Source organism: Eucalyptus grandis, chromosome 6, assembly GCF_016545825.1.
Source record: "Eucalyptus grandis isolate ANBG69807.140 chromosome 6, ASM1654582v1, whole genome shotgun sequence".
Classification (NCBI taxonomy): Eukaryota; Viridiplantae; Streptophyta; class Magnoliopsida; order Myrtales; family Myrtaceae; genus Eucalyptus; species Eucalyptus grandis.
In genome coordinates, this window is record NC_052617.1 from 21,602,977 (window position 1) to 21,615,413 (window position 12,437).

Consider the following 12,437-nt stretch of genomic DNA (forward strand, 5'->3'; position numbering starts at 1 on the left):
CTTTCGTCATCCTCTCTGCGCTGCATCTAAAAAATTCCAGTCCGAACCTTTCGATCCGGCAGAAACAGCCCAAAGAATCTGCCGGAGCGGCCTGGAAACGCAGTACTTGACGGCAGCGGAGGGGGCAGCACGCCGCTTCTCTTCGAATTATACTACTAGCCGTTGACCCGGTCGTGAAGAAGCAGTCCAAGGAAGAGTACTGCCAACCGAGCACCGATCGCTACAGAATGTTGTCCGCTCGCAATGCACATGGCCCATCATCTCTCCACAAACGGCCTCCACAGTTGGCACGGTCGTCGCCACGTTTCCGTCACTCCCCTGCCCTCTTAATGACCCGCTTCTTCTTCGACTTCTTCTTCTTCGTCTTCATCGCCAGCCCGTTCCTGTTCATAGTCAAACGCCAGAGCAGCCTAGGCGAAGAGAGCGAGCCGGTTCGTCATGGCGATGGAGGCCGGGAAATTGCCCACCGCAGGGAAGCCGATCCGATGCAGAGGTAGGCGTCGTGACTCTTTCCACCACTCGAGCCGATCTTGACTTTTGTGGTCGTGTAATTTACTGGAAGTGACTGTTGATGTGACGGGGGGGCGCGGTTTGCAGCCGCGGTGTCTCGCAAGCCGGGGGAGCCTCTGGTGATCGAGGAGGTGATGGTGGACCCGCCGATGCCTCACGAGGTCCGGATTCGGATCATTTGCACGTCCCTCTGTCACAGCGACATTACGTTCTGGAAAATGAAGGTAATTTTGGCGATTTCTCTCTCCATCGTCGCGTGAATGCGTGTGTACATATGTATGGCGCTGCCTGTGCGTATATCAGTGCCTACGACCTATGCATATGCCCTGCTGGACATAAGCATGCTTTGCTTGCGGATTGCAGGATCCTCCCGGATGTTTCCCAAGGATTTTTGGGCACGAGGCGGTGGGGTAAGCTCGATGACTCCGATTGTTTGTTCTCTTTAATCAGTCATTTGGCACCTTAGTTTCTTCATCTTTGTCCACTACTCTATCTTGATGGGAGAGAATGAGGATTCAGGGAGTCCAGTGGATGCTTGAATTCGTCTAAGCTCAGCTCTTTAATGTTAAACACGACTGGTGTAAAATGCTGAACTGCAAAGAACTTTTCTTTCACTTGAAGTTTTATCACCTGCGCCGCCCGGCATTTGAAAGTATTTCGGAAAGTACATGTTACAGTAAATTAGAGGGAAAATTTTGTCTCTAAACCTATTGACAGAGCCAATGCTTAGGGTTGATGTCTTTTTCAGTAGGGTCCAGTCCGGATCTTCTCATTATGTTCTGGAAGTGTGATTGGCTATGTCTGCTTGAACGAGTTTAGGCAATATCTTTTCCACTTAAGGTTTACGATTGTTTTCTTGAGAACAGAATGCTGCTTTCTCACGTATCATTTGAAGAGTCATTACAAGAAAAATACATGTAAGAGTCAAACTTGCTAGATATCCAATGGAAAAGATGCACACATAGAACAGAAGTAGTATATGCTATGAATATCTCCAGAAGGATGCTTGACTCTGATAAGGTGCAGTAGTATGATTGAAGTTGGATGAGTTTGAATCAAGGCAAATGTTAAAAAAATAAATTGAGTTTATGAATGAACATGGAGGATTTTGAGCTTCATTCAAGGATGGCTATGCAGCAATCTATGCAGCAAGAAGCTTGTTAGTTTCCAGGTATAGGCAGAATAGTACCCAATAGCCAATAATGCTTCTGCTCACATGCATTTAAGATTTGCTGTTAACTGTTAATACTAACGTGCCAGAGCATGGGCTCTGTCTTTGTATTTTTTTTCCCCTCTTTGTTGATGTTAAAGATCATGCTCTTGTTTCTAGGATTAGTTTGATCTTCATTTTGTAGGAAACGACACTAGAAATGTCATAACTTTCATACGATGCATACTTTAGTGCCAAAACTTTTCGTCCGATCACTTAAGTGTCATTTAAAATAAAATAAAAAAACGGTTACTTAAGTGCCAATTTTGATTTGGGTCACCACAAATCTAATGTGTCAATATTCTAACATTTCTTTTGATTGACATGGCTTGCCGGCATGCCCAATGAGCGTTAGTGGCCCTAAATGACACCTTTTCACACATGATATCCTAAAATTCAACCTCTTCTTCAAAACTTAACCTCATAATAGATGATTTGGGGGAAAATTCGGCCTCTTCCTCAAACACGAACATCACAACCGAGGATTTGGGACAAAATAATTCATTAAAACTTGCAATAGACATCTACTATTTCATTTGTGATAATTTGTCTAACCGGAATTGCAATTTTTATATTGGAATTTTGAGGATGGATAGTAACAAAAAGCCGTGATGGAAGGTTCAGATGCTGGGAAAAAGAAATATAGCATGAATATGTCTCAGATTAAGAGAACGAGGGACAACTAATTGGTGGTAGTGATGACAGCGCCAAGGGACATGACAACGAGGTAGACAATAGGAAAGGAGATGGAGTTGAGGGAGAGGAGGAGGACAGCATTGCCCTTGTAGATGCCTGTGGCAGAGAAGTGACGGGGTCAACGGGGTGCTAGTGCTCATGGAAATATTCGGATACGGATCCTTGGAGGCAGGAGGAGGCGTTAGTGAAGGCCATGGAGCCACAGTGGGAATTGTTAGAGCAATTAAATATTAAACAACACATCCATCTAATAGCTTAAATTTTTATAACAGTCTTACACATTCTCACATGATATCCTGAGTTTAAATCTTTAGAGGTCCCTATATTTCCACACTCTAGGCTTAGGCCGAAGTTCAGAATATGCGTGAGGGGAAGTGTTAGAGTAATTATATATGAAACCACGCCTTCATGAGGAGATGAAAGTGGTGATGTCAAGGGAGGGGTTGGGTTGGTCACTATTGAAGATGAAAGGTCAGGTCATTGGACTTCCTTTTTTATAAGAAAGCCATAAAGGCATGAAAATTTCATTAAAAAAAAAAGTCACATGCAACGAATTGCCGGAATTTGTTGTGGAGCCACTTGAGTAATCGAATTTTTTCCACTTTGACACTTAAGTGATCCGACAAAAAGTTTTGGCACCAAATTAAGCACTGTACGAAAGTTACGGCACTTCTAGCATCCTTCTCTCTCATTTTGGTATCTATGAGATATTGCATCAAAATCTCCTTGTTTTCAGGATTGTGGAGAGCATTGGAGAAAATGTCGACGAGGTAACTGAAGGGGATGTAGTCGTTCCAACCTTCATGTCCGATTGTGGTGAATGTGCAGATTGTAAGTCAAAGAAGAGCAACTTATGCTCAAAACTCCCCTTCAAGGTATCTCCTTGGATGCCTAGATATGAGACAAGCAGATTCAAGGATCTTAATGGAGAAGTTCTATATCACTTTCTGTTCGTGTCAAGCTTTATTGAGTATACTGTGGTAGATGTTGCCCATCTGACTAAGATTGATCCTGCAATTCCTCCAAATAGAGCATGCCTCATTGGTTGTGGGGTCTCGACAGGTGAAGCACATTTCCTTTTCAGTCTCAGTAAAAGTAATAGCTTCCCTCATCAGGTCAAGACTTCTTGTAGCTGGTATTTTCATTTTGACTTCACGTGTTAAGAGGGAGCTGATGTCTTTGGCTCTTTATTGTTGGTTCACCGTTTCTGTGGGCGGCTCTTCCCAAGCAAACTATTGAATCTTCCAATTGATTTGCATATTCTCATGTCAATTCTGTCCATTCATACTCTGTGTAAAGCCTTTACTGTTGTTGTGGGGGCATTTCAGCATTATGCTTTACCTATGAAGTACAAGTACAACCTTACTTAATGATTCAGGTTTCAATGTGCTTTTTGGTCCTCAAGTAGATTATGCGTGCTCTGGCTATTCAAATGGCTTACACAAATTAGTCTCTCACTGCTTCACTACTAGTACTGGTCTTCGGGGATGGTTGTATTGAGTCAGAAAGAAAATAGATCGGATGGGCGGGCTTTGGAAGGTCTTGTCTGATTGCATATTGGGTCTCAATTCTTCATGTTTCCAACTTGCATGAGCCTCTTGCAATAGAACTATCTTAGCTAATTTTGACTGACGTAGCAAAGAATAGTGGATAAAATAAATTTCTGAGAACTACTCGGTTCTGTTTAGGGGTTGGGGCTGCCTGGAGAACAGCAAACGTGGAGGCAGGATCAACCGTTGCAATATTTGGACTTGGTTCAATTGGATTAGCAGTATGAAACATACCAATGTCATGTTTTCCTGTCATGCTTTTCCATCCAATCATTGATCCAAGAATCAAATCGAAACGACAAGTTCATGGCCAAAGGATTCTGAGAGAGATAATGACTTGGGGTTGTCTCTGCAGGTTGCAGAAGGAGCGAGACTGTGTGGTGCTGCCAGAATAATAGGTGTGGATACGAACCCAGACAAGTTTGAAATTGGTAAGACATGTTGACTAGTTTGCAGTAAAATTATAATATTCAAAAACGCTTGTGATTCCAACAGTGGCGGATATGCAGTTAGTTCATGCCATAGCAGTTGTAGAGGAAACAGACTGCAAGTTCAGATGATAGACAAAGAAGCGAAGCTAGGATTAAGATCTTGGCAGGTCCATGTTCAGTCATTATAAAAGTAAATGCTTCTGAAGCAAAAATCAAGTTCTGCATGCCCATGATACGATTTGTAAACAGTAAACTATGCTGCTCATTAAAGAATGTGCGATGTCTAAACATCCGATTTTAGGATTGCCTACTCCAAAGTTAGATCATCATATCTGAATTGATATCCTAAACTTATGGCATATGTGCCCCCTCCCCGTCCCTGGAAGATAGAAAGGAAAGGTAAAAAATTAGAAAAGAAAAGAAAAACTCAGATTTAGGACCTGGATGTACTTGCATGTAAAACTGTCAGCATTGGTTGCTGTCCCTAGCATGACATACTCAGTCTGCCATTGATTCGCATATCTTTTATCGTTTTGAAGTCCAGTTTGTATTTTTCCTTACCAACACAGGAAAGAAGTTTGGGGTGACAGATTTTGTCAATGCTGGAAACTGCGACAATAAAGCGCTAAGCCAGGTTTTTCTCTAAAATATCTTATCTTCAAGTTCACGCCAATAAATGGTTACTGTTTGCGAGGCAACATTGCCTGTCTTTGGCGACATTGATCCAACTTGTTTCATTTTGTTTGACTTCTGGAAGTATAACTTGAAATGTCTTCATACACTGGCATGGTGCACTACTATTGTGGACTGCTCTAGTGCACCGTACCTACTTTGCAGTAGTAAAGAATATGGTGCAAGATGAAAAACTTATAGCTAATTGCCAGGCTTTAATGTCAATTTTTGGCCATGTAAAGCTCCTCTATATGCGAAACTCTTTGCTTCATCACATAGTTATCAATTTCTCGATTTGTAATAAATTTCTCTTATCTCAATTGAACAGGTGATCAATGAGATGACTGGCGGGGGAGCAGATTACTGTTTTGAGTGTGTTGGTTTGGCATCGTTGGTGCATGAGGCCTATGCTTGTTGCAGAAAGGTCTCTCTCTCTCTCTCTCTCTCTCTCTCTCTCTCTCTCCCCCCCCCATCCTATGCTAATAATGAGCACTTTGACAAGCCACTAAATTCTGTGGTTATCGATTGTCTCTTATCTGCATGAGGTTCAGGGTTGGGGAAAAACAGTTGTATTGGGAGTGGACAGGCCAGGGTCGCAGTTGACCTTTAGCTCCTTTGATGTCCTTCATAGCGGGAAAAGCCTTATGGGATCTTTGTTTGGAGGTCTCAAAGCTAAGTCAGATATTCCCATCCTCCTGAGGCGCTATGCGGACAAGGTGACTGTTCTTTTCTATAGCTACTTGTATCATGTCTTTGCTTCCTATGTTTTTAATCCTAGGTTCACTGGAAAGCACTTTAGCATTATCATCACAAACGTGAAGCTGTGCAGCAATTCCAGGCAGCTGGTTGTGCTATTAATTTATCTGTGCTTAGAGGGTTGAAAACACTGAGGAAATATTTTCATTTTCATATCAGTTCTGGTTCAAATTAGAGTCTGATTCCAGATATTCGTGATGAAATATGCCTTTGAACTCCTCTCTCTCTTTCCTCTTGTATTATCAGGAGTTGCGGTTGGATGAGTTTGTCACACATGAGGTGGGCTTTGAAGATATCAACAAAGCTTTCGAGTTACTTATTGAAGGAAAGTGTCTTCGATGTGTGATATGGATGGGCAAATGAGTTGACTTTTGCTGTTTTTTTTTTTCGTTTCAGTGCAAGAACTCTGCATAATTCCTGCATAAATTGTGTTTTATTTGGAATTTGTTGTTCATCATATTCTAAGGTGGCAAACCCTGTAAATGTTCCCGAATCCTGAAATTTTCATTGGGACTCTTTGGTAATAATTCTGCCCACAATACTATGACACCGTAAATGCACTGGATGCACCAGTGAAGTACTCGGTGGGAGAGAATATCTTCTGAGAGGAACCATAGTGCCTCAAGCGGTAAATCCCGGGCTTAGTCTCCTCCGGAACTTCCCACTCAATGGTTGCCGAACCATACAATCCATAGTTTTCCGACTTCCACTTGAAAAACAAGCAGAAGTCATCGTCATCATGTACCGGTATCCACCATTCCCCCTCAAGCTTTTCTACGACCGCAAACGTGCCTTCTGTTAATAGGTCGTGTCTTGGGTCTGCACTCCAGAAAGTGGCATTTACTCTGTCTCCCGTTTTAAATGCTTTACTTTCTGGTTGGGTGACGTCCTCTTTAATGTCGCCGAAATTAATGCCTGGAGGAGGTAAGTCGCCCGGCGGGGGAAGCAAGAGGCTGATCTGTACAGAGGAAAGGTCGGGTGGTGAAGGGCCTCTAGGGACCTTTACTCCTGTTGCCATCGCTTTTGCTAGTTTCTTGAATTCTTGGATATAGGCTGATAACGTGTGGGGACCGTAGAGCGTAGAAGCAGCCTGCGGCATAAGTTAGCAACTGTAATGCAGAAAGGATATGAATGCTACCTCACGGAACGGTGAATTCTGGTAGTCCTACGATGGTAATTGACCTTCGTTTGGGTCCTCTGTGTTAAATCTATCTAGTATCATGGCTGCCTTAAAAAATCTATTGAGGTATGCACAAGAGAGTACCTCATATCGCTGCTGTGTGTACTCTTCAAAGGTCGCCACATACTGTGAATAAGTGTTTGTAAGGCCTGCTATCACGACCTGGAGATCCTCCCGGAATTCTCCATTCCCATTGCTTATCAATGTCTCCTTCACCGCCTCCCTCAGTCGCCGGCCAGCCATTGTTGTGAATTCTGTAAATTCGAAACAGGATTTTGATTAGCTTGTATAGTGCTTGTCGCCGTTACTGCTGAAGGCTTCCCTCTAGTAGTGCTACTTCTATGTTGGCATTGACCCAAGTCTCTTTAGGACGTGTTTGATTAACTCTAGGAAGCCCGTATACGATCAAAACCTGTTCTCGAACTGCTCTTCTTGGTTGACATGATGAATTAAGGGACTCTGTCATACATCTTGAGCCACAAGAATGTCTTACTTCAACCACCTCTGGAATTAATTTCTGGAATTTCCTCTATTCTCTAGACGTGGGTCTTAAGATACTGTGTTGAATTTAGATACCTGGTGACCGCGACACTCCTGATTCAGCATGTCTACTCCCGGAAGAGGTCTCGACACTTCTATATGTGGAGGAATGGACTATTCCTAAGCAAATTGAAGCTATGACATGAAATTAAAATTCACCGCATGAGGGAATTGGAGAGAGACGAACCTCCTGGTACAGAGAGAATGATCAGTTGTCCTAATCTGAGCATTTGAATTGGAAGAATCGCTGGCTGCATTATAGTGGAAAAAGGAATGTTTAGACATCTGATCATGCTTGTGTGTGGTGACGTTAAAGATAATGCCATCATCACATGCAACACGTGACCATGCATTACTTTTGCATTAACTATTAATCCTCTTAACAATTTATCAGGACTCGGGGCTAAAATTTTCTGGTAACATCCATCTAGCACCTCCTTCTTAAGCATATTACTGAAGTAAACCAGCCAGGCACCACTGGAGGATCACAAGATGTGAGCTAGAAGAGCATACTTCCATCAGAAGAGGTTGAAGATTTCAATAGCCCGAATGCATTAGTGTTAGATTTGCTATGTCTCAAGCAGGTTGTAGCTCATGGTGAAGCTAATAAAGCCCATTAGACTGCCTTTTGTGAGATTATTGTAACTGTGAGATTGGATAGGGAGTCCATCGTACCGCCCAAGCGTAGGGATGGAACATTTCACCGGTGCTAAGTAAGACGGGCTTTGGCTTCTGGCATTTCTCCTGATACGCACTTGGTTTTTCCAGCAAGTTCCTCACAAGCTTCCAAAAGGGGTTGATCTGCAAACGTGCGAGTCGTCCACATGAAATGAGATGATAAAGAATGAGCCAGGGTCTAATCTGGCTGAAACTTGCAAAGTTTTATTGCACGGTTGACGTGGTAGGCGCAATTGAATTTACTTGAAAACCGGTTCTGGCTAACGCTTAGGAATCTACTAACCTCTGTATCGCCTTGCTGGAAACCGAATTGGCCAGGGCCATCAGTGGTTCCAGCAGCAAAACCTGCACCAACGGCTGCGGGACATGTTTTAACCACCCGGTTTCCCTCTAACTCCACCTCAATATCTGTGAAATTTATATATGCATGACGGTAATCTATCTTTCCGGTCAGTTCTTCTTTAGCAGACATGAATAGCTCAAGGGCCGTCTGGAATTGCCTGTCGCCTATGATCTTTGTGCTTAGTATTTCATCTGGGTACCTGTAACACAGCGTCACGAACCCTCATATCAATTCAAGGTAAGAAGCTTATGGGCTCTTTCACAACAACCACACAACTAATGAAATGCCCGACAATGATTAACTCATTCCGGAAGAAATTAGAGAATACCCAGGTCCACGCCCCACACAAAGTGTATCGTCCCCGTTGCACGAAGAGCGGTTGAAATCGCACGGTTTTCCTGTATCGGTGCAGAATGCTCCAAGCACGTTTGGGCTCACGTCCCCCACGTTGGATTGGCAAAACGCAGCCACGAACAAGGAACCATCGTTTATCCTTACCTTGGAACTCCGGCTGCTCGTTTTGCTGCACGGCTGCCCTCCAGTTGCGCCTATTGTTTGTGCCTTCTCGATCAACAGCAAACCATCTACGTCTGATCTCACGAATGACACAAACAGAAAAAATCTGTAACATTAGTATCATTCGCACTACTTTAGTTATAAGAACTCACGATGATCACAATTGCCAAGTTGGAAATCCATCAACGGCAAGCTTAGACTTGATTAAACATTTTTTTAACATTAACGAATGATTCAGCAATGTAACCAAAAGATCACTTAAAAGCTTAACATAGTATATGAAGGTGCGATCCTGCAAAAGAAAATAAGCTTACTAGATCGGTTAGCCGATTTCCCCTTCCCCAAAGCAGACCGGTACGAGTCCTCAAAGAACCTGGCAGCGGCTCCTTTGTTGTCTCCGCTGATGAGCTGGTTGTCTCGGCTCATGGACGTCCCGTGTGTCGCGAACCAATTGAACGCTCCGATGCTTTCCCTGCTCTCTCCATCGACAAACTTCAACAGCGTCATTTGCTTGTCCACGTTGGTCAGGTATCGAGCTCTCTCCTCAGCCGGATTGAGCAAGTACGCACTCGGGCTCCGACTTATACCTGCATCATCCACATCCCCTATTGAAAATAGATCATATCAGGATCGTTGGCATGATTCATTGATCAACAAAATGCCACCCATACTGAGCTATGTACCTCGGTTAATGAATATGGAACCAGGCTTGAGATTGTTGTGAGCTTGGACGATGCTTTGCTCAACGGCATCGACGATGGCATCAAATGACTGTTTGACGAATCCGAGGGAGGTCACAATGTAGAGCACGTACTGCAAGTAACCTCCGGGACCAGCATGAGTGTGTATACCACTGATTGCAACATTCTCTTCGGTGTACAAATCTCCAAACCTTTTAAAAAGTAGGAAATAAAACAAAATTGTTCGCTGAGATAAAAACCTATTACAGAATACTCGCGACTGTAACTGGAATGTCAATCTACTAGACAGTCTAGACTAAGTCCAGCCAATGACTCCTTCAGAAACTCTTTCCTCTTACCTCGACCTAAGCCTTTCCAGAACCTTCACAGTGACGAGCTGCGAAGCCATCCCGGCATCGAGATTGACGAAGGTGAACCTCGCCCCGTTTGGACTTTCCGCCACGACAAACGCCCTTGCTCTCAACCGGAAGTGAATCCCCGCCGCATTCTGCTGGATGTTTCCGTAGCCCATCAGGTTCACATCGGCAGCCGGTCCTGTCGAGTCATAGCTCCCTACTCCGATCAGGTACTCCCCATTCACGACTCCCAAAACTACGAGCGCGAGCAACGAGAGAGGCAGACACTTGCGCCCTTTGTTGCTCATCGTCTTCACCGTCTTGCTTTCGTGTGGGATTAACATTGGTAGATACATGTTTGAACATAAGGTCTGTAAGTATATATAAGAAGCTCCATGGCCTAGATTCCTACGAGATTGGCGTTGAATGTTCTTAGATTGTAGCGACTGGGATGTGACATGATGCTATCGTGTAATGATATTAACAGAATGATGTTGTGATGTGATGTAAGATTTTTTTTTTTTTTTGGATGAATGGCACAAAAGTTTTGGGATAGTTGGCACAAGAGAATCTTCGGATTGCCCGATGGGTCAGGAGAGATTAACGATGCAATACCTCGTCCATTTATTGTGCGGATGCATAAAGGCAATGAAACATCGGCCCGCAATTGCTGTTGGCTGGTCCAACACATTTGTGGGGCCAGCTAATACATAAAACAAAAAGAATACAGGAATTTCAAATAAAGATATGAAGTACCATCATTTTTTCAAATAAGAATTTGAATAAGGATCTGAAATGATAATTTCTATCTCAAATAAGGGCGCAAGTGGCCATGACAGTTGTAAATAAAGGCATAATCTTGCCCATCGCCGGCTAGCTAGATATTTCGACCAATCAAAGACATTTTTGTCAAAAGACTATTTTTTTTTAAATTATTTATTCTCTTTTCTTTTTCATTTCCTTTATGACAAAGGCCCTAGTGACCCTTGTCGACCATTGGCAAGGGTCGCGTCGCCTAGGCCCTTGCTAGCCGTGGGTGAGGGTAGCAAGGGTTGCCTCACCTAGGGCAAGAGTCGCCTCGCCTAGGCAAGGCTGTCCCTCGCCAACTGCTAGTGAGATGACCCTCACTTAGATCTAGCGAGGGTTGGCCTTGCCTATGACCGACAAGGGCAACCTCACTCAGGGGGAGGGTCAATTCGCCCAAGTGAGGTCGTCCCTTGCCTATGGTTGACGAGGATGGCCCTTGCCAAATCAAGCAAGGACTGTGGCATCCCAAAATTCAAAGTCAAGCCATAAGGTGTGTTAAAGTCTTTAATTAGGTGATAGAATTTACATGGCTTATGTTTTAGCCATTAGTCTTTTAATTAGATGATTTGTGCTTATGGTTGTGAAAATTCAAATTCGATAGATTAATAATTTATGCTTGGCCATGTGCCTTATAAATTAAATCTTAATGAACAAAGTGTCCCAAGACTTTGGCCAAGATAAAATTTGAATTTGGAAATAATTATAGAAAGGAATTCAAAAAAAAAAAGAAGGGGAAAAAGGGGTTAATTTTCGAATGGGCCTTAGACCCATTGGCCTAAGTTTGATGGGCCAAGCTAGTCGGCCCAATAGAAGCCCATGGAAGGGGGCTGTCGCCGGCCCATTTAGGCCCAAGGAGATGTGGCCGTCGGTCACAAAAGGAGGCCCAAAAGGCCCAACTCCAAGGCCCATGATGCATGGATCTTGCCAAGTGGCAAAGGAGAAGGCCATGCATTGGCCATTGGTAAGGCAATCTCATGATTGCAAATGATGAGAAATTGGGGAAATAAAAGGGAAGAGAGAGGGTGGCCAGCCATTTGCTCGCCCAAGGAGAGAGAGAGAGAGAGAGAGAGAGAGAGTGCGAGAGAGAGAGCGAGAGGTGTGTGAGAGAGAGGAGGAGCGGCCGAGAGAGAGGAGGGGGAAACCGCCGTCCGTCCGCCGTCCGTTCGCCGTGTACGCCGCCGTACGCCATCGACCGTCCATCCTAGAGGCAAGTGGAAGTCCTCTAGCTTCTCTTGCTTGTTGATATGTGGTTTGCATGTTGAGTCTTTGAGTGTTTAAGTGAGAAAAACCGAAGCATGGATGATGCATGTTGGAATGTATGGCTGTTTGTGTTCGGACCATGTGAGTCAGTAACTTGTTTGAGCTTGCATGTGTGTTTAGAGTAAGATTTTGGCTTCGATTTCTTCATGAGATTTGTAGCTAACATCTTGAACTACAACATACTGAAATTTCGTGGACAATGATGGAGATTTGAGGGGTTAAAGTCTTGTTCTACGGAGACCTCAGATCTGG

General features: G+C 43.8%; 2 protein-coding genes across 2 annotated transcripts; one reads left to right on the forward strand and one right to left on the reverse strand.

The window, feature by feature from the left end:
* On the forward strand, positions 1–6,349 carry LOC104448899 (alcohol dehydrogenase-like 7). Its single transcript, XM_010062837.3, has 10 exons — positions 1–493; positions 598–734; positions 874–920; positions 3,153–3,478; positions 4,105–4,187; positions 4,322–4,397; positions 4,967–5,031; positions 5,398–5,493; positions 5,621–5,785; positions 6,072–6,349. Exons 1-10 carry the CDS (start codon positions 439–441, stop codon positions 6,186–6,188), a joined length of 1,167 nt encoding a protein of 388 aa, XP_010061139.2. The 5' UTR covers positions 1–438; the 3' UTR covers positions 6,189–6,349.
* Positions 6,203–10,481, reverse strand: LOC104451665 (neutral ceramidase 2-like). The gene is made up of 9 exons (XM_039315735.1): positions 10,122–10,481; positions 9,766–9,974; positions 9,397–9,687; positions 8,895–9,156; positions 8,507–8,765; positions 8,221–8,346; positions 7,733–7,796; positions 7,090–7,259; positions 6,203–6,915 (listed from the first exon to the last, which is right to left on the reverse strand). Exons 1-9 carry the CDS (start codon positions 10,472–10,474, stop codon positions 6,367–6,369), a joined length of 2,283 nt encoding a protein of 760 aa, XP_039171669.1. The 5' UTR covers positions 10,475–10,481; the 3' UTR covers positions 6,203–6,366.
* Between the last annotated feature and the right edge of the window lie 1,956 nt (positions 10,482–12,437).